Source organism: Bombus impatiens, unplaced genomic scaffold, assembly GCF_000188095.3.
Source record: "Bombus impatiens unplaced genomic scaffold, BIMP_2.2 scf_0377, whole genome shotgun sequence".
NCBI lineage: Eukaryota > Metazoa > Arthropoda > Insecta > Hymenoptera > Apidae > Bombus > Bombus impatiens.
In genome coordinates this window covers 169,518-192,624 of record NT_176796.1, presented here as the reverse complement: position 1 = coordinate 192,624, position 23,107 = coordinate 169,518, and the positions used below count along the sequence as shown (strand labels likewise).

Sequence of the window (23,107 nt, the reverse complement as noted above, 5' to 3'; positions counted from 1 at the left end):
GGCCTTCCAAACGAATCGTATCGCGTTCAGATAGGAGGAAGACCGTTCGATCCATCTATGACACTCGTTCCATGATATTTACTACTTGCTACTGGAACCGTTTCGATCGGCTGGAAGAAGAATTATTAAGGCTTGCGCACGAAACGATCAACGTACCAAACATCGAATTTTACGCAGACGTTGAACAAAAATACAACAACCCAGTCGTCCGTCGAATAAATGGTTGTTCGATTAGTACCGACTAACCAACCGCATGGTATAAATAGGAGGTGCGCACAAAAAGAAGAAAACAGCGGAGTGCGCAAGAGGCGCGAAACCATACCGTAACCGTGTTGACCATTGCGTAGTTAAGGATTAAAAGCTACCTTTAAATCCCATTCTTCCCCCGGAAAGAAAGATAATCAAGGCGATACGCGATACGCGAACGTTGGTCGCGTGACGAATCATTTCTGCGACGAGAAGTCGGGTTAGACGCGACAGGTGCAAACAAACGCGTGCAACGAACCTTTCCCCGTCCACGAATACGATCATCGTACGCAACAAGGTATCCGGCCGAGGATCGGGCTCCGGAACGATATTCAATTTGCACGCGTGACGCGTACGCGCCGCTGTCCGCGAGATATCGATTGCGAGAGGTTCGAAATTGAATCGAAGCCGGAGGGTTAGCTAGCGACGCTGCCAACGGCGTTTTATCGATTCGCGCGAATTAAACGTTTGTGTACGGATTCGGTCGGAAAGCCGGCCAGCGCTTGCTTGCCGCATCGCCACCTGCATTGCCTCCCGTGCTCTTCCGCCACCCGTGCGATCAACCTCTTTCTTCCTGCGATTCGCTTTGAATCGCGTACTTGATCAATTCTAGACTCGAAAAAACGGGTCTCCGATGGCAAATCGTGAAAGGGACTGACGGTAGACGATGGGAAACGTTGCAAGAGAAAAGCAGAACTTCGTAAGGACCCGTTCTCGATAGTCGCCAAGTGACGATCGAATAATAATCGATTCAAAGAGTCGGATTTACATGTATATGTTCGAAATTGCTTTGGATAGCTTTGTTGTCCCGAGATTCCGGGAGGTAAGAGGTAAGCGCTCTTGCGTGCAACAAGGACTGTGGTCCCTCGCAATCCGTTTGTCAAAGGCCACCGCTACCTTTCCCGCTGCGTGTTTCCTCTTCTTTTTCTTTTCTTTTTCTTTTTCTTTTTTCCTTTTTTCTTTCTTTTCCTTGTTTCGCGTATCGTCTAAACTGTTTAGTTTACGACTGCTTGGTCGTATCGACGGGTTGTTGGCTATACGAGGCACTGACAGTAACTCGAAGAATTGCCGCAAGTTCTGTCCGTTCGTTTCTCGGCTGCCTATATACTATGGAAAATAGACTTTCGTGGTAGAAGAAGATCAAACGTTTATCGTGCGCAAACGGAAAACGTAACGCTTGAAAATTCCCAAGAACAACGGTACTTTCCGGGTGTCACCTGCCAACGGATAAGGTATCCTGGCAGATACCTGCAGCGGCTAAGATTCGTTGCTTAGATTTCAGAGAAACGTTTTAAAACAATGACGGTACTATTTCCGTTCGAAAGAATCGGAAAAGTACGAACGAAGGCTCTATATGATATACTCCATCCGTAACACGACGTACATACGTATTTTACAATGAGCAACCTTGTTATATACAAAGACGGTTATTCGATTATTCGATTATTCGATTATTCGATTATTCGAACAGCAGAGGCGTGCGAGAACTTGAAATTGGTAGTATTTCGAGGCTGGAGAATATCGCAAGATTCGACAATTTCGAACCCGACGTCCCTGTCGCGTTTCCCGATATTTCGCACCGCTGTTGGCGTTGGCGAAAAATATTTTCGCCTTCTCGTTCGAATCTCTGTCAAAACAGCCGTGTCGTGTTTTGGTTCGGACAATCAAGGTTTTACCATATCGATAAAAACTGTAATTCCACTCTGTCGACTAATTGTTCAATTTAGCGTTTAACCGTACTTAAACGTATTTTCAAAGACGTTCGTTACATTTGTTCGAGGATACATTCGCGTTTTAAAGGATTTCTCCATTCTTCTCTTTGTCCGGCGTTCCTATCTGTTCTCGGTTTCTCATCCGTACTTTCGCAGAGTTTCGAAAGCTCTTGATAGATTTGGCCGAGGAGAAATAAAGCGGCACGACGTCGGTTCGCTTTTCTATCGGTTCGGCGTCTCGGAACGCGTCAGTACGGAAACGAAATATCGTTCCGAAGAAACGATTCCTGTTTCGTTTACTTACATAGCACCGAAACCTTACCGAAACCTTACCGAAACACGCAAGAATTAGAATATTTCGAATGAGTACGAAATCCTCGTCCCGTGTTTCTCTAGAAAAATAACCTTTTACGTCGCGTCCATATAAATATCGATCTTTAATCGCTCTCTCGGAGAACCGATAAATTCTTTCGGTACTCGCGAAACGAGGTTGGTTCGACAAAAATAAAAAACAGAGACAGAGAGAAGAATCGTATGCATAGAAAATAGCAGCGAGAAAAATCGTGACGATAGTTGGTAGATATTGGAATCGAATCCTTTTGACTACGTTTCTTGTCGGAGATCGATCGCGAATGGGGAAAACGGAAGGAAAAGGAACAAAAAGAGAGAGAAAAAAGAACGAAGACGACGTCGCATCGTATCGTGAAACTCATTCGCACGGTGGCAACGGTAGTGGGACTCTTGGTTCCATCGAGTACCAGATACCGAGCTTCCCCGTGGATGCTGGGCGCTTCTAAAAATTTCAGATTGCTTTCGACCGTTTAAAAGTTCGCCTCGTTCCCTGTATATTCTTAAATTTCAGCGCTCCAAATGGGAAGCGAGTTTCGTGCAATTTCTGCGAATTTATTTCAGACCAAGAACGATTACGATTTTACGATTCAAGATTTTTAAGCTTAATACAATTTAATATAAGTGGAAAAAGCCACTAGAATAAACTTTAACTTTAACTTGAAATTATAATACGAAATCAGCTTGAACGATTTAAAGAGACAGATTTTACTAAATACTTATTAAGTGTCGAGCACTACGTCGTATTTGAAATATCGTAGAATACCGTTATTCACGTCGTACAGCGTATAATTGAAAATAATTGGAATCTAGCAATATTTTACAGCCATGTAAAAGGTCGATAAGACATCGGTACGTAGCATGAATCGTTCGGGTTTGTTAAATGAAAAAATAAAAAACATCTGTATAAATAGATATTTTAAAACCGTATATATCTGTGTACATCCATATACATGTATATCCGTATAGGGTGTCGAAAGCTTCAACGATCAAACTTCACCAGTAACGTTCCTTGGGTAGAAATAAAAAAAAAAACGATGCTACACAGAGGCATAAATGCGCTTTATCGTCGCGCCACCAAAATCCCGTCCCCCGTTTCCAATACCGTCGTAGTTCGCCATCGTAGGCAGACGCGGTTTATCACTCTTTGCTCCGATACTCTTTTCAAAATTGCGCATCATCGCGCATCTACTCTATGTCTAATATTTCTCTCTCCATAAATATCTCCATAAATAATCGATGTTTCAAAGGACAACGTACAAACAAATACCTGAGACTTTCTTCGGACTTACAACGGTCGCAAATGGATCAGAATATCAACTATCGAGAGTAACGATATTTCATTCTTTTCTGACGGTAGCTTTATAACGTCTAGCTTCCACGAGGTAAATTAAAAGTGACATAATGGAATTTCCAACAAACATTTCACCTCGCCTTCTTTCGCGTGTACACCGCCCCTAACGCGCGACAAAAATAATATTCGTCGTTCGAAACTCGGACGAAAATTGAGCACGAGTAAACTTAATTTCGCTCTCTACGTGGAAAAAGAAACGACCTTGGTGAAAGTCTACAACGACGAGAACAGTAGGGAGACGAATCCGCGGCGTTATTGAATTAAATTCCAAACGAAAGTGGATCTTCGATCCTCTCGACGGTTCGTGAAAAAAAAGAACGAACGAAACGAATAGAGGTGGCGACGACGGGAGGCGGGGGGTTAGCGTCTTATTCCGTGTAGCTTCGCAAACTGTGGCTTACCCTTAACGACTCGCTCGTTAAAAACGGACGGATTTACCGTCGCCGACGAAATTGCCCGGAGATGAAGCGGCAGTGTAGCTCGAAAGAATCGAGCAGAGAAAAGAAGCGTGAGTAAGAAACAGAGTGGAGCACTTTCGAGCAGGTCAAGGTGAATAATCTAATTGTCGACGCGAACGGAATCGCGACTCGATCTGTTTGGTAGACGAGATTAATCGGGTTCTGGTTCCAGTAAAACTAATTTTATACATTCTGTACAAGTTAGTTACGTACAAGTAATTAACTTGAAAGTTCGTTTATTCGATGAAAATTTACATGATAAATTTCTTAAAAGTTTCCGAAACAAAGGCCGTTTCGTTCCGTACGTGCCTATGAATCTGTGAATAATCTTACTGGAGCAGAGTAATTCCCGAACAAAAGGAGTAACATAAATCAGGCAAAAATCTATCAGTCGAGTAAAAGGTACTTACAACATAAAGTATACGGTATATACGGCTAGATTTATTCCAATACTTTCTGTAGATTTTTTTAGCATCTATGCTATAAAAATTACTTTTTAGTCCGACAAAAAAAAAACTGTTCTACAGTTGCCTGCTTTCTTTCTCGTTTCCCTTTGTTCCTTACCAAACCTTGATCTCGCATTGTCCAAAATTTATCCTTTTTCTCCAAATACGGTAGTCGACGGCCGCTCGAACCTCTCCTCTTCTTCTCGGGAAGACTATCGAACACCTTTCGATAGTAGACACACTCTAGATTTTGCCCAGACATTTTCTAGTACTCGTTGTAACGAAGGCTTCGTTCGTCATCGATCGGCGGATACTCGAACGTGCGATTGCGAGCATCGAATTGGCTATCGACCTATCAAACGCGTCGCATCTTCGACGATTTTTCTTTTTCTCACAGTATCAAGTTGAAAAAACGGAAGCGAATATTCGCGATTTGACGCATCGGCAGTACGGAAACTTTAGAAATGAACTCTCATTGAGTTAGACAACGTGAAAACAACTATCTTCGAAGGCCTAATCGAAGGTCCTAATCGATCTGCTGGTTCGGCATGTTTCAGCCTTTCATGGTGCCTATGAGAGTACTGATGTTATTAGGAGGTGGGTTACTGGCAGTATTCGGAAGCGAGGCGATCGAGCTAGGAGGTGCTGGACCTTTAGCGGTAGTCGCAGCGGCCTTCGTCAGTTGCTACTTTTGGCAGACACAAGGCTGGGAAGTTGACGACGTAAGTACATTTACATATTTACAAGGAAAATTCAGCAAGTGTTGTGTCGCTTCTAATCGCGCCCTCCTCTTTAAATACGCACGATGTACTAAAACGTGTCGATCAAAATTTCTTAGTACATTTTGCATATTTAGAGAAACGCAACGAAATTTTGTTTTATCTGCTTATTTTCTGCCCCTCTGTTTACTCGTGAATTTTAATTATTTTATCCACAATTTGGAAAAATTTTTATTACGATTTAAAACAAACTGTTGCTAGGTTTAAACGCAAGTATGGATTTATACGCTGTAGATGCTGGTGGAAGTGACGCATAAAATTTATCCCAAATCTTTCTTTCGTGCGAATCTTTTTCGCGTCTCGATACAATACGTATACGATACGATACGATTCTATCACATTCCCAATTTATTTTTAGCATAGAATACTCTCTTACCATAAAAACAGACTATTTTATTTAAAATATGGTTTCTTCCGTATAGCGAACTTTTTTACCGTACGTATTCCATACATTAACTTTCAATTTTAGAAAATCAATATTTCACACGTGACTGTTATATCGAAATCAGTATTCGATTCCAAGTCCTATTTTATAGCTTAATACGTTCACGAAATATGTTTATTGGTTTTATCAATTTTCCGACAAAACTACAAAAATACAAAAGTATGTTCTTGTATGCAAGTATATCGGATGAACTAGTTTCAGTTCCGAAATACATTGGTATACCCGAAGTCTTCATAAATAAAACAATTTCAGTTTGCGCGTGCTATTTGCTTTCAATTTAATCGAATCGTAACGAAACTACAATAGTAAACTCGATTATCACCAATCGCTTCATTAAATATTATAGATGTCTCTCTGCTCCTTTAAATGAAAATGAAGCATCGATAGACCGATATAGCCATCGTTAAATCAATTACCTTCGACGCAATAATTGCGATAATTAAAACTAAACTACCCACTTTTTCATTACTACTACGTTTCGTCGTTTTTTCTAAGGATATCTATCCTTTTCTTTCTTCTTGTTATTTTCTATTCGATCGAATTTTATCTCGTTCGAGAAAATAGATTCTATAAAACAATCAAATAAATACGTTCCACGATTGGATCGTTCTAAATCGCCGAAAGTAAAAATGCTAACGTCGAGACTTTACCGCGAAAGGTAAATGGTTGATCAATTTAGAAATGTTAGAAATTAGGCAAGAAAAATTCTTTCGCGACGACGGATCCCAATGCTCTTGCAAACTTGTCAAACTTTTCGTTTTATTAATTTCTTCCACACAGATTTATTTTAGCAGATACATAAAATATCTTGAAGAACGTGTTTCGATATCGTATCGTAAATCTTACAGAAAAATATTGGTTGCCCTATCGTACGATATACCATATACGATACGTTTAAAAAGAGTCGAGACTTTCCAATCTACTCGATTATTTGTTCTTCTTTATCGACGGGAAAAATTCGTTAGGATGAAAGAACTTTGGTGAAAAATGTATCTTTAAATTCTGCTAAATAAAAGAAATAGAAGAAACGTTTTTTACCGATCCAATGCAAACTTATCCAAATCGAAAGCAACCATTCCACTCTTAGCAAAGGCCAAGCAACCGGCTAGGCCTAAAAACAGACTTCGGAACGCTACGAAAAGAAACGAAAAACCGTCGCAGAATCGCAAAACGATTGGAAAGTCGAGAAGTCGGCGTTCACGAGGCGGTCGCGATAATCCCTGGCGTTCGTGAAATATTCAAGCCGACGGCGCGGCGTTCGTTTCGAACGTCGGGGTTGCTGGACACGTAGCCATCGGTATGTCGCGCTCACCAGCTGGCACGTATTCTTCGTGACGCGACTGTGGCCAGATATTGCCAGCGCATTATGACCGATGCTGTCCTCGTCGTTTATTTCGAACGATTAGCGCGACTAAAAATCGATCGTTTTTCGGTACGCCGATGCCAGCTGGATAAAAACTGTCCTTCGAATATCGTAATACACGATTTTTCACCGAAAATACGTCTTCGGGATCATAAACGTTCTCCTTGTAACAGTCATATTCCGGTGCCAATAGATTTTAAGACAATCATCCACGATAGGCTTCACCGTATCGATCTAAAGGTCGAGGCGTTGAATAACGTCATGGTCAATCTCTTATACGTTTAAGTTATTCTTTCAAAGTTACTTTTCGCCATGTTCGCCGTTTTTGCCACTATCCATGATCAATCGTCTTCGCGCAATGATAAGACGTTATAATTTTAAATCGATCGCCATACATTTTTTCGTATCACGTGAAAACAACCGACGATTGCTTCTAAACAATTTTCGGAACAATTTTCATTCCTGTCTTCGCAAATTTTTAAATGTAATTGCCAAGTGTTTACGCACGTTACAAATATTCTGCAATTATGTATTACATTTACGTACATTTTGCCCAAATTTGCTCAAATCGATGATATCTTCGGGGAAGAGATCGTCAATCACATAAACAAGATATTATTATTTTATTTATCTGGGACAAAATGATTTCAGCACAATTGACAACCTGTAGAGTAGAAAGCTTTCGTTCGATCGTTAAATTGCGTGGAAATGGTTAAAGCATGGAAACTGACTAACATGGGAACAATACCGTGTTAATAACTGCGGATGCAGCAAAAGCTTTTCGAGATCGCCGGTTGGGCTAAATACGTGTAATGGAAGGTCGATAATTAGTAGACAAAACGACGACATTCGTGTTTTACATTATTTCAAAATTATGATTCTCGATGCTCGCATCCATCCTTTGGACGGACACTTGCGTACAATTGATACATTTTTCGTAAGGTATACGACCAACCTATCGGGCTCTCGGTATTGCTGATTATTCGTGAATTGTGGAAGAAAATTATATTTTATTTCGTGCAAAACCGCCACAATTTCGGAATCCACGTATCGGTAAATGACTGTACATTTTTACGATTTCTTAATTCGTTACTAGCTATCTGAATGAGATATTTGGCAAAGCCCAGGGAAATCGTTATACGTATGCGAGAAGACTCTGACTCAAAAAAGACTAAACGTATAGAACGCGAAAGAACTTTAAGTTTAAATGTTAACTTTTATTACAATTCGGATAGCCGAGAGAAAAACCTAGTCGACTAGAGTAAAAGTAACGAAAGGGAATACATCTGTACGGTAAGTACGTAGGTGAGTACTTGACGATTGTTGTTGTTACGTATACTTGAGAAAAATGCGATCGAAAAGGCAAACGAGCTAAGAGTCTAAATAACGTGGCGTTATACGGCCTTAAATAAAATGGCAGTATAAATTAAGCAGTGCGAACGATACGTTTGTTTAAAAATTCTAGAAATTTCAGCAGATTCCAACTTACCTTTGCTAGACGGGTTGGAAAGTTTGAAAGGGGCTGCTACTTGTCGGGCGACTCTTAAAAAGGCGAAGAAAACGAGAAAACGTGACGACGGTTTTACGCGTAGGAAAAGGAGCATCTATGATAATTGATTCGTGAAATAAGAAATTTACAGTATTACAATTCGCAACTGGTAAACGCGATGAAACGTAGTTTGCTGGAAACTAAAGTGTAGCGAAATATATCGCGTCTTTATGCTCTCGATTCAAAGCGGAAACTCCCAAACTATTTCTTAAATATGTATACCGTCCGCTGTATTGGGAATCGGCCATGGCGGATCTTGAAAATCCAAGTTGAAGTTGGTTGTTAGCGGACACCGCTGTTAACCGGTGCGATCTTTCATATCTATCGTCGTTGAGGCAAGATCATTCGGCAGAAAATTCAAACAACCGCAACGATCAATAAGGAAATATTTCCGATGCGTGTAGCAATCGACACAGTCGTACAACTGCACGCCTTTATTCCCTCGACGGCACTGAAACAATTATTCTTAACGTCGGACAATAACGCGCTAACGATAATTCTACTTTTTACTTAATTTTATCGTTACACGGATCGTTTTATTTTCAATAGCACCAACGGTTCAGCAGCAGGGTGGGACGGTGATAAAAGTACGCTGTCGCTTATCGCTACGTCCCATAACTCGAAGGAAAAATCCGTTTCCGTTGACCGGCGATTCCGTAACGGCGAACCTGTTAATATTTTTCACACTTTGCTCGTAAATCCTTCGACTCGAAGGCTCGGCACGTAGCCTGTGTCGCGGTCCCACGGTCAATATCGAAATACGATTTCGCTTTATGCACAGATTACGTCTCCGTTCTGTCAACGTTGATCCTCCGATCGCGAAATTCATCAGCCCGAAATGCGATTTCAACTTGACTAATATACCACGATTTCTTGCCGTGGACTGTCACGTTTCTTCTGGGACGACGATGACCCGTTCGATGCCGAATCCATCGGTGTTCTCGCGTGGTTCCACATCTAGCGCCGCTTTCGCGTTTCCATCTACAACTGCGTCTATTCTTTCGTAAAATAAAGCAAATTTACCTCTTTTATATTTACCGCGATTCACCTCGTACATTCTCTCGTTTGTTTACAACGTTTTCACGAAAATCGTCAGCCGTTAACTGCGACCGTCGCCTTTATCGCCAAACATCGCTTCTGTTTTATTCCAGTCACACGAATTTTACAATGGTACGAGTGGAAATTGAAATCCATCCAAGTTTCCAACTCGCGGATGCGCGATCCTCGTTCAATACTACTACTACTACTACTATAGTTATAGTTTCGTGATCCGTTTTACCATTACGCGTAACCGATTCCTCCCGTACTCCTCCCGTACTCCTCCCGTACTCCTCCCGTACTCCTCCCGTACTCCTCCCGTTCCATATCCAAATAATATGGAAATATGTCGATGCACATTCGCAAACGGCACGTGGAATTCGCACGTCGCACCACCAGTCTCGATATTTACCGTCGCTGTTTACCTGCAATCTAGATTACCTAACGGTAACACAGCCGCATATTGATTTATTTAATTTAATTTCGCACAATCTCGGTATTATGAGCGACGTGATGCTTTTACGACGTTCCGGTAATCCCAGCGATATTCCATGGACATTTCGCGATCGTTAAAGACGCTCCAGTGATTCGTAGCGGCAACGAGATCGATAAGCGATGGAAATGTGATTTGTGAATCTTCTGTCTGAATTAGATAGACGAACGGTGAAGTAACACAAACTGTACTTGACAGTTTTTTTCGACTCGATTTTCGAAAAAATTGTGCGAAGCTTCAGACGACATGTACAGAATCGAGTATCGGATGAAAATGATTCTCTCTCTCTCTCTCTCTCTTGGACAAAATAATTGAATTTTTAGTACTAATGAAATATTTTTGAAAACGCGAGATAAATTCATGGTCTTTCGTCGGCAAAACTTGTAACATGATTACGAATAAGCATCGAGCACTATCAGAGTGAAAATATGGTAATATAAAATATTCTATAATTATAGCGATTCGAAGCGATATGACAAGAATAACAGGTTGTAAGATGAATATTAATACATGCAGTTATCAACTAATTCGTAACCAATCTAAGATTCTCGTTTCGTTAAGTAACTTCTCACTTTGACTAACTCGACTAAAAAGATTCCAACGTGCGGATCTCGTTCGACGTCCGACGAGCATTTTAATAATATTTCCTCGCGTTGATCGCGACTGCAAACGCGTGGAAGAGTCCGGTTGAGAACCGCGAAACGCTTTCAGCTTGCGTCGATTCGCTCGCGACAGCTTAAATCTTAATGAAAGGACAAACGGTCCTGAACGGTTTCGAGTCCCTCGATGAAAAGCGACGAGAAAATCCGAGTTACGTTAAACGACGTTTGGAGAGGACGGAACGTCGTCTTCGCGGTGTCTATGCTAAAACGCAAGAGGGAAAACTGCATTTCGAAGTTTTCTCAACGTGAGAGGGTTTCGGCAGAAAGGCTGCCAGCGAAAATTTGATTCGTCTGCGACGGAACAAAGAACGACGCGTCCCTTTCGCTGCGAAAATCGCTAACGTACTAATTCTTTGAAACTTTCCACTGCTTCTAGCGATCGCTCTAACGCCGATATTTAACCGAAATTTCGTTTAATTCTCCATTCTTGCAAGACGAATTCACTTTTATACAGAGAAACAGCTTTATAGAGATTTCATTTTTCGTATCGTTATCTCTTCGTTTATTCCCTCTACGGGCGTTAGTTGGGTCAGACGTTAGATCGCAGGAAGATCAGTCTACTCTTACAATCGTATACGTACACTCGATTTCCGTTACGATATACATATTTCCGTTCTCATATAAATTCGACTCGAATTACTTGAAAGCCTAACGCTCCGATTTCGCATCAGGTTCGTTCGTTTCTCTCAACCTCCTAACAGCTCCCCGGCTTCCCATCGGATTCGTACGTGCTATTTTCCAACTTCCTAGCAACTCCTCGATTTCGCATCGACGATCATCTATGCCACTTCTATCTCTCTTAGTGTTTCTGCGAACATGTTGTACGGCTTGCTAATCTAGCGTCGAGTACGTCCGCGCGTATCTCTATCCTAGTGGCTCCCTAGCTTCGTCCCAGGTTCCTCCGTATATCCGCTAATACGCCGTAAACGTATTCCATAAAACGCGCTGTCCCAAGCTGCGGCTCGTAACGATTCAGTCGACGCTCGACTAACGTTCGACGCGTTGCATTAAACCAGAAAATGCTCCGACTAGAAAAGTTATCCGAAACACGCGCTCGACGATCAAACAACCATTTGCCCATTTCTATCGCAAAGACTTAATAGGATTATCGAAGCGACGAGTTTCTCCAGTTGAATCGAATTTTTGCCCAACGACGCTAAAAAGAAGACAGGAAGCGCTGCCAACTCCTAGAAAATATTTCTCTTCCCTCGATCGGTGGTTCCTCTTTCCGTCCAACGAGCCAACGCGTCGATCTCTAAAAGAGATCGGAAACAAAGACACGGATCGCTAACAAACGAATCACCTGTCCGCGTGGGAGAAATATCGCGACCAAACTTACGGAATGACCAACCGGAAGCTGGCGACAAGAAGGAACGTCAGGCGTCGTACGGTTGCCCGTGCACCGCGACCTCTAACCCTTTCCCCTTCCGTTAGCTTAAACTCAGCGGCAACTGGCAGTTGGCAGTAACAAAGTTTGTTTCCGTTTAAGGTAAAAGGCAGAGAAACGCACGGGTTTGCGGCGTATCTGTCGTCGAGCGGATGAAATTGCGGATGGGTTTGCTGGTTTCCAAGGTAGTTTACAGGAGGAAGGTTTGTCTTTAGAGTTTGACGAAGCCCTTGGATTTAGTTATGTTCTCGGCTCTCGATTTGGCTCCATGTTCGGTGGATGGGTATTGGAACGGTACGGTACAAGTGTGTCAAGGTTGTGCGCGAAAGCAATTTCTCGTTCGAGCAACGCGTATATAATACACGGAGAGACATTTTCTCGACAAAGCTTGCGATTTTGAAACGATAAATCGAAGCGGACTGTCTTTGAAGGAAAGATAAGAAAGATAAGAAAGATAAGAAAGATCGCGCAACTAATTTCTCACTACGTTCTAATGCTCGTGTGTATCGGTTTTACGAATACGGGAAGCTATCTGTCCCACGAAGCTGAAGTAAACGAACGACTTTGCGTGCACGAAGAAAAAAAGGGACGAAACGGCAAAGCGACGCTGAATCGGCGATGAAAAGAATGCGACGGGTTATACAACGACGTTCGCCTTTTTCCACCGACGATCGATTATTCCATATATACCGATATATATACCGATATATATCGATATACCAAAAGCCTCTCGCCAAAGCGACGCTAGCTGCTGGTAAGACGATGGTAACGCTCACCCGCTGATTAACTTATTCGATCGGACCGCGTTAATTAACGCATACCGGGCGTACAAGCGACGCGATTCAATTACACGAAATCAACTACGATCGCGTCGCGTCGCGTCGACTTCTATCGATGACGTACGACAAAATTGATCCTTGGCTGGGATCGCGTCGTGTCGAAAATTTCAATATCGCGCTGAAAATCACAAATATCGATACGTACTTGAACGGAAACTTTCCAACGGGGAAACAACCACCGCTACACGTCGTACGGCTATTCTACCGAAGCTATTCGATGCAGAGAAATTATTTAGTCGTTCTAATGGTTGGACTGGAGGTGAGACGATAAAGCCAACAGCGTGTTGGCTGCTGTATTAATGATGTTGATTTACAGCGAGAAAGAGCGAAGCCGTTAAGTCGACGTTATTAAGAGCCGCAATATCCAAGGCGAAATATTAATGATATTGACGATCTATCATGACAGAGAATGGAAGAATTACGACGCCAGCCAGACCGAGCTAATTGTATCGTGGCGATGCCACGTACCGAGAAGCCGTGATTCATGAGAGATTCGAAGCCTATTTTAGCCGGAGATTTCTCGAGGAAAATGCCTGTAACGCGAAACTTTAATTATCAACGGGCTCAGCTTTCCAGCGATATATACTTGTCCTTTCCTTTTATCGTGAAAATTTCAAACTCCTGTTAACGATCCATATATAAGACGCGATAAAGAATTTGATCACGATACTCCGTGCTAATTGGTGAAAGTAACAAAATGACACTGAGGAAGACGAGCGAGGAAAGTGCGTTATCATTATGTTTGTTAAAATTGGATTTACGACGATAATAACCAAATACTTCGATAAAAGTCTTACTTCGATTAAGGACGTTTACAACCAAGGAGATATCGGTACTACAATATGCTAAATTATTCCAACTGTGTCGACTGACTCTGATATTCTAATATTTACAAATTAAACGTACATTTAATATTTAATATTATCGTTTCCACTTGGCTTTATTACAATGCTTTACAATACTTTACGACGCTTTACAATCGTGCCACGGTTGTCACAATTGTTTAGCAAATCACGGTCGTATTCGTCGAATGATTTAGCTCGGATATATACGACTATACCCCAATAGTAGTTAGAATTCAACGATATAGACTTAAATAATTAAAATGAGCCAATATTTATACGCATTATGTGTGTAAGATATGCATGGTAAAATTAGCGTATAAAGATTAGAGAAGAGTAGAGTAAAGTAGAGAGAGAGAGAGGATAATTTTCCGCTTTATGCTAATATATCGACTACTATATCAGTTCTGGCTCGCATAGGTACATATTTCGCGTTTATTACGTTCATCATATTAAAATCCTATTCATCGTATTAAATTACAGGAAGTGTATCGTTTCTTGTAAAAGTTTAATTATCGCATAAGATTGGAAAGCTCTTCGGCCGGTTGTTGGTTTTATGAAATATTCGACTCTCGTGACAACAATAATCCAGCTTCGGGGCTGGATCTGGGCTAATGCAAGTTTTAAAGGCGTTGTGAAAAATATCAATGTCCATACGATATAATATAGAAACTGGCGACACGCTAAGATCCCGGGGGTCGTTACCAGGTACATAAATCAAACGGTGCAATTACGCCCGAATCACTGCCGTGCTAGTTCATTTTTTATCAAGGGACTCTCTCGTTGATCCCAGAACGGGAAATTACTTTTAACGTTAATTTGATATACCTCTTCGACTGTAGCGGATTTCGTTAAAATCCGTCCCACCAACATACGTCGAGTCGAAAGTGCCTGACTCGCAAGGAGCAACGCAATTCTGTAAAAGGATACTCCTATAAGCTCCTGGCCTTTTCGACGCACTTTTCTTTCTCCCATTCGCATTTTCACGATACGATCGGTGAACGCCTAACGAACGCTGATCGAGTAACGAAAACTCCAACAGCGGACATCAGCGGAGTATTTCGACAAACTCGAAGCCGTCTAGTTGTACCCTGAAATTTCAAAATGATCTACGTTATTTTATTCAAAGGTTTTCCCACGAGTACGCTTTTAAACGATCGATGATTGAAAAATTGTTGATTTAATATACGTATATCACGTATATCACGTATATCACGCATATCACGCATATCACGTATATCACGTACGTCACGTACGTCACGTATATCACGTATATCACGTATCACGCAATACGTATATTGGTTGAAACGATAACCTACGCGATATGCGTAGTACGATAACTATACAACTTACGATATATTTTTAAAACGACGCCTACTTTTATTCTATATCTATTGTATTTCTTACGTTAGAGCTATGTCCGGTTTTATGCTGTATCTCTGTCTCTTTGTGCTTCTCTCCTTCCGCGCTCCTATATATATTTTGTTTTCTCACTAGGCCTTTATACGCATAAAGCGGAAAAAGAACTGTTTTAAACGTTAAAGAGACATGGAAATATATCTGTGAAATATCGTGGCTCGCCCTACGTGTCCCACTTCGACAATTATCCTTTACTATAATCTACTTGTTGCTCTTTGCTGTAATCTAATTGTAGAAATACAATTAACGGAATACGAGCTATTCTAATATCTACCGCTAGCTACTGTCGCACCGCGTGAACCTCGCTAATCGTCGCACATTCTGTTTGCAGAACCCAGTGGCAACAGCCTTTGAGATCTTCTGGATGATCTGCGAGCCGATTCTGTTCGGTGTAACGGGTGCTCAAATCAAGATCGACGAACTGGAGGGGAAAACGGTGTACTTGGGCGTAAGCTGCTTGCTAGCAGGTATAGTAATTCGCATCATGGTGACCATTCTCGTTGGAATCGGCTCGAAACTGAACCTCAAGGAAAAAGTATTCATCGCTTTATCCTGGATGGCGAAGGCAACCGTGCAAGCTGCACTTGCACCGACTACTCTCGATAAGGTGGACCCGAATGACCCGGAACAGGTGTATTATGCCGAGACTATGGTGACCATGTGCGTTCTGTCGATTCTCCTCACCGCTCCAGCCGGTGCGATCATTATCTCGCTGACAGGGCCGAAACTTCTAAAGAAAACCACGGTTCCTACGGCATCTCCCGAGGGCTGGAAAGCACGCAGACCCTCGATTCGAGACATTTCCATCATCAACGAAGACCCAGACCTCGAGGAGACCGCAACCGAGAGGAAGGCTTGAGGCGTTCCCCTTGAACGGGCACGGACGCGACCCCTTTCTCCCTTTCTCCCTTTCTCCCTGTTCCACCTCTCTCTCTCTGTAGATCTTCTCTAGCAGGCATTTCGCATTTCGTTTGTATTTTATTCCGTTACTTTCTATATCTTTGTATATCAAGTTCCAGACTCGAACAGGGAAATGGAAAAAGGTGATTGGGTTCCCTTGACGAGATCATGGAAAACGTACGTGCGGGTATGCGTTTGTATACGTAGATCGAAATGAAACGAACCTGCGAAATTGCAACGGTCAAGGTTAGCTTGACGATACACCGTTTCTTATTCGCAGATACACGGTCATCGTTGATATTTTTATTTCCGATATTTTCTGCTCATCCGCGGTATATTCGCCAACTATGTCTATTTAGAGCACGACGCGTTGTTTTTCAGATCAGATTTTTAGTTCGTACATTCACGGTCGGTTGTTTGAAATCCTACATAGGTCATTTAGCAGAAACAATGGGTTGTTTCAAATCTTACGTAGACAAATAGATAGACGGGGTTGGATGAAATGTTTTCGACTGGCCAATTGCGATGATTGTTATTATCTTCTGACGAACAAGCCCTTTGTCTTATTATTTTCACTCCCATATCCGAATAAGATAAACACGTTAGAGAATAATTTGGATAAAATCGTGAAAGAAACTTGGCGCAACGTCAATCAGAATCGAATATCGATCGTGTACCAGCTAGATTCATAGAGATTAAAAAGCGTATTAATATGACAATATTAATTTTAGATTATTTTTCGTTGTTGCTACAAAATGAACGGAGAAAATGTACAGAGGAAGACTTAGGATAATGCGGAAAACTGCTTTATTCCGACAAAATCTGTCCTCGATACAATAACAATAATAACAATAAGAATAATAATAAGAATAGTAATAATAACGATGATGATGATAATAATATAAGCAAAGAAAGAACGTTCGTTAAATTTAATTCGATCGTTAAAGATAATAACCCTATGGGTTAGGGGTAACAAAAAATTAAGCAAGGAGAAAAGAAACTTTTCTATATTGTTTTAATTTTTTTCTTTTCCCGAATCCAACGGTGTAGAATACCGACACAGAATTACAAAATTTCGTTATTATCAAAACAAAAAGAGAATAACACCGAGATACTTTCTCACTTCTCTCTCACTCCTGCCCGCTGGCCGCAAATAGTGGAATGCAGCGAAAAAGAGTGGAGGGTATCTTCTCTTTTCAAGCCAATACGTCGAATTAATATTATTTGATATTACTTAACGATCCTTTGTGATTCGACGATTCTCTATGCCCAGTCATCGCGAACAGTTAAATTAACGTTCCCTATTTCTTCTCTTTACCGTCCAACATCGCCACAGAAACCGTATAATATAACGTGTAGATTAAAAAACTTTGAAACGTATCTGAGCATCGATGTGTCTTCTGCTTCGAAGCGTCAACCGACGTCTTGATTCTAGTTCGAGAAAGATGACTTTGCCTAGTAAAAGCTCCGATAGCAGGTGATGGAACAATTTATCAACGAGCTTCGTTTTCAGAAAGTGAAATCTTGTCGCGATCTTACAGTTAACGATGCGCATATACGAAATCATACGAAATCGCGCGAAATAATGGAGAAACGTGGTATCGTTTCTGAATTTTCAAGTTTAGATCTGTTTAAACGAAAAGTCCTAACTTTCGTTCTTTTTAGCGTTTAACGTGACCAAGGAATTATAATGCTTGGATAATTAGCGATAAAAATGAATAATTATAAGATAAATAAGATAAAATGATTCGGTTTGATGAAAAGAAATTTTACTGTTAGCAAACATAATCGACAAACATTTTCGTACGCGTATGTAATCGACGAATCTTGACATTTATTACAACACAATCTAAATGTGTAAAGGAATGTAAGAGAAAAGAAATAAAGACTGTTGTGATTTAATAGGTTTTATCATCGATGAAATTTACCGACGATCTAGAGTTTTCTTTCTTTTTCTTTTATTTGATAATCCTGCGATAAAAAGGTCTTTGAGAATGAATGAACATCCCGTGTGCGATTCGACGATCGTTCACGACATTTTTTAGGAGAACGTTCTTTTTCTTCTTCTTTCTCTTTTTCTTTTTTTTTTCAGAGATCTCCGCGTAAAACGAATGCCTTCTCACGATAATAAGTATCTTTTGACGTATATTTTATACGTATATTTTACAAGCGTGTGTATAAATAGTTTTTTAATATTATTATCGTTATTTTTCATTCGCTACAACGATGTTCGATCTGCGATAAATGGGATTTATAAAGAACCAAAATATCAAGGTATGTTCGTTCGGAATAAGATGTTCAATTTTCCTTGATTCGGATCATATACACGTATTAGACAATTATTTTAATACTAATTTTTCTTCATATATCACATTAGACGAAATCTAAGAATTATCGCCAAGAGAAACATCCGTTCATAGCAAAATATTACTTCTACCGCTTTATTTCTTGTTATTTTGCGTACAAGTTAAGCTCAAAATGAACTAAAAACTGTTTTGTTTCTTATCTATATGTTTAATATAAATTTAAAAATATTTGGCTATAGCCCGATTAAAGTGCGATCGAAAATCGTTTAAATCGAAACATATCTATACAGAAATAATATAAAATTGGACTTTCCGTAAGAATCCTGACCGAAAGCTCTTATCTTGTCCCACTAAATAACGTTCGTCTAGATCGAAAACTGTTTACTCTAAAACTGTTCGTTATAATTTACAGACGTTTGAGAAACCTATACGTCTCCTTGTGCACACGTATTTAAGCGTGTAGATATCTGTATAATTAACCTTGAATACGACAGCGAAAGGGGAACGTAGCGGAGAGAGGGGAAATTGATTAATCGATCGACTGAAACTTGAAGTAAACTGTATTTGCGCGTAAATTACTCGATTAATTAATTAGCTCAAGAGCACCTCAGGATTAATCTGCCAGAGGGAAGAGAATAAAACTTTGATTGTGCACGAGAATAAAATTTTACTATTAAACGCTAAATTCTGAATCCTACTATTACATTAATATTAAGGGCAATAATTATAATGTCAATTTTTTTCGTGGTTCTCGCATTCCTTCGTGGTCGCTTGTTCGCAATTGTTTCAATCTTTAGGAATTGTTAGCAATTTACCTGCTTCAGTTCTCTTAAAACAATTTCTTATTGAAATTTTTTTAGAGATAGTATAATCGTGAAATTGAATATATATTCTTAAATCAGCTTATTTTACGGAAACAACGAGTGGAAACAACGATAATGTAAAAATACGTGCTACGAACACATCAAACTGTAGATTGTTGTTTCCGTTCGCTTTGTTCTTATTACGCGAATATGTTTAACGCGACAAATGTAAAAAGACAACGCGACTGCGCATCGATGCGGTGGACGCAAAAAGAAGCAGGAAAATTAGAGAGGAAAAATCGGATTTTCGAGACTGGAGATCTTCGAGCCGGAAAGCGAGACGGAAGTCGATAGTGGCGCGAAAGAACGAAGGTAATAAAGAACGATCGATACCTCGTAACGTAAATAAATCCACCATGTTGTTTACTTTTTTTTTATAGAGCAAATATAGGAAAACAAGAGTACTTTTCGCTCGAATGTTTTGACTAATAAACGACTGTTTTTATCCCGTTTGAAAGTGCGACAAGAGTGGTACATACGATTGCAATTATTAATTTATTCTGCCGTAAGCTGTCCGAGCCAATTGCCTAAAAACTCGGGATAAGCGTAACACGCCGAGCACTCACCAAGTACCTTTGTTAGCATAATTTTCGCAAAATAACATAAAATAGAATAACAGACTCCGTCTCGAGGCAATTTATCGCCAACTATCTTGTCTCGTATCTAAAGATTGCGTTGAAAAATATTTTTCACAGCTATGGCAGGTGATTGTACGGCTTCGGATCGGTGGAGATCTGTTTTAAGTGAAAGTGAAAGCGTACCGCCTCACCTTCGATCGTTAAACCTATATTTGACAACTAATATTTTAATAAACGCTCTTACGCGTGAATAATCCCCGTGCGATACGTGGCAAGAGATGCCATAAACCGATATTCGCAGAAAACGTTCGAATCCAACAGAGAATGTTGCAAAGGTTCGGGCAAGTCGTGTACGATTCACAGTAATTTCCTGCGGCTGTTTCCAGTTTGTCAAATCTCGAATATAATGCGGCGCGATTATTTTCCTTCCATGTGCATCGAATAATCGTCGCAACGTTCCCTCGACTCACGCCAGTCAAAAAAATTTCGAAAAGAGCCGTGTATCGTTCGTCCGCGTGATTCAAGGCCGGTTTTAAAACTGCCACTATTTTCACCAACGGTGCACGCCTTTTGTTCGACGATTATAAAAGAGAGTACCGCCGCCGCTCTCTGTCACTGAATCACCGGCGCCAATTCCTAAACTTTCTCGTCACCTATGTCAGTTTTATATAATATAATAAAATATAATAAAAATTATAAGGCCGAGAATATAACGTTGCAAACATGTATATAGTATAACCTATATGTATATAGAAATAATACAATTACACACAGTTAGAGTTACAGTTACAGTTACAGTTACAGTTACACACACGGAGAAACATGAATAAACGAATAACGAATAACGAATATCAGCAGGACATATTTAAAAATTTCGCTTCGTTAGAATTTAGGCCCCCTTTTTACCTTACTATCTCTTATTTATTATTCGCTAGTATATTATCTGTCGTTGCTAAGATAGACAAGATGGATCAGACTCTAATAAAGGTTATGCTATTTTATGTGATTCGTTAAATTTAGTTGAAAATCAGCTTTATACGGTAGAAAAGCTACTAAAGCTAGAAAAAGGTAGTAGAAGTTTGTTTTGTCAGATTTATGTAAACAGCTCCGCGAACAACGAGTGATATTAATTTTTACGACTACGCGATAAATTCTTGTTCTTACAAAACGTTGAAACAAGCTTGTTTGTGTTGAAACTTTGCCGAAACTTAACGTAGCGATCTACAAATGCTTCGCTGCAATACTTTTCGTTCCCTTTTTCGGCGGCAACGAATTTCTTTGAGTCGTTTCGCACGCCCCTACGACATTCCATTTCTCGTCGTTGGAGAAACGTTTGCTAATTACTAAAATGACAACGATAGTAAACGATAGTAAACGATAATAAACGAGACGAGAATCGTGAGAAAGGCGAAGTGACACAACCTGAAACCAAGTACGTATTTAATAAAACAAGAAACACAAGGAAGTGAGCTTTGGATCGAGCTTGAAACACGTAGTAACATGTGATTGTCTGTCGCGGACAATTTTATATTCTTTGATCAAGGTGTCAAGGTGTCAAGCTAACTCCAAAGCTGGACGTTAGCGTGCTGTTACTCGCGCTTTTTCTTACTCTGTACGGATCTTGTAGCGTCGAACTGGCTTCGCGTTTCTTCTTCGAACCGTAGCCTAGTCGTTTCTTCAATGCTTTGTGAACTCGTCGCTTCACCACGAATAAAACGAATATCAAAACACCTTGAAGACTGTTCACCACGTCCGTCACATAGAATAATTCATCCTGGTACTGGACTCCGGTGTATGTTTTCAGCAACTTAGAGACGACCTCGGCGCTCCAGGACATACCCATGACGACAAATAGCTTCACGTTCATGATGAACCTGAATTGGTAACAATATATAGCGTTACGATCGTAGCCTATAGGTAATGAATTATTAAATTAATCTCGTAACAATATCTCAATTATAAGATATTTTCCATAATTACTCGCTATCGTCGTCTTACTACTTTACTAAACAGAACTTTGACGTACAACCAGATGTTTAATCGATGCTTGCAAACTGACATAATACTAGGACAAAAGGCGTTTAAGGGACAAGTAAACTTACTTAGTTTTGTCACTGTGAAATCGTTTGCTCCTAACGTCTAAAGACGAAACCTTGCTTATCTCAGCTTTCACCTTGTTGCATTCCTTCGCCGTGAGAATAAAGAACACTATATTCGTTATCAATTGGATGGTGACTGGTGCCGTGAAGAAAATTAATTCCGCGTGTCCTATAGGCGCTGCAACAACAACGACATTTCCAGTAGTAAGTTACTAACGTCTCTTTCGATATGGCAATATAGCTAGCTGCGGCTCTACTGCAACGTACTATCGTACGTTCTCACCGAGCCGCGGCAACTCGAAATTCCAGTTGAGCCGGATAATTGGTAAATTCGATGGTATTGCCGTCATTTTGTTAACCACGAGCTTTCGTAGAGAGATGTGAATGTTTGTGGTTGAAAAGATGCCTATACGAAACGTTTTCGTTCGAATGTTGATTTTCTAAACGCACAGAAATATAGTAACCTGAAATTATCATAAACAGCGAGCTATTCGAAGCTTTTTTATCTTAATTTATCTTAGCACTGGTCGAAGCACGACGTTATCGTTCCATCCAATGTTTCAACCCAATAGAATAAAACAAGCCCGATAAAAATGACGTTCGTAATTGTCACATCTTGATCCAACCTCGTCTTAAGCGTTTAAAAAGATAATTGATAACTCACAGTTGAACCAACAGCTTTCTAAACCAAATTCAGGCCTCAAATTCTCCGGCAGAATATGCATCTGGTCACTCAGGATACAGATGAACATGATGAACATCGACACGCCCCACGCATATACACCGTATAACAGGAATCTTTTGTTGTGATTTTGACTCCTGATACTGTGTACTTTCCTGGCAAAAGATATTTTCCAATGTTTGAAGTTTCTATCTGTTTTGGTGAAATATTGCGAATAAGTGAAAGTGTTGGCAAGCGAAATTGCAAGTGATATCGCAAGGTTTTTATATACATATATATATATATATATATATATATGT

The 23,107-nt window shown here is 40.3% G+C and overlaps 2 protein-coding genes across 4 annotated transcripts in view; one reads left to right on the top strand and one right to left on the bottom strand.

Moving 5' to 3' along the window:
* The window catches only part of LOC100746500 (sodium/hydrogen exchanger 9B2), a 92,848-nt gene extending 74,666 nt beyond the window's left edge, over window positions 1-18,182 (top strand). For both annotated transcript variants that reach the window (XM_024367967.2, XM_003489822.4), the window contains exons 5-6: window positions 5,122-5,286; window positions 15,712-18,182. In XM_024367967.2, the coding sequence (XP_024223735.1) occupies window positions 5,122-5,286; window positions 15,712-16,239 (693 nt within the window). In that variant the 3' untranslated portion in view covers window positions 16,240-18,182. The remainder of the gene's footprint in view (window positions 1-5,121; window positions 5,287-15,711) is intronic.
* Window positions 18,183-20,941: 2,759 nt separating this feature from the next.
* LOC100745418 (G-protein coupled receptor Mth2) overlaps window positions 20,942-23,107 on the bottom strand; it is a 19,121-nt gene continuing 16,955 nt past the window's right edge. For both annotated transcript variants that reach the window (XM_024367966.2, XM_024367965.2), the window contains 4 exons: window positions 22,791-22,963; window positions 22,130-22,304; window positions 21,637-21,901; window positions 20,942-21,449 (listed from right to left, as the gene is read on the bottom strand). In XM_024367966.2, coding sequence (XP_024223734.1) covers window positions 21,249-21,449; window positions 21,637-21,901; window positions 22,130-22,304; window positions 22,791-22,963 — 814 coding nt within the window. In that variant the 3' untranslated portion in view covers window positions 20,942-21,248. The remainder of the gene's footprint in view (window positions 21,450-21,636; window positions 21,902-22,129; window positions 22,305-22,790; window positions 22,964-23,107) is intronic.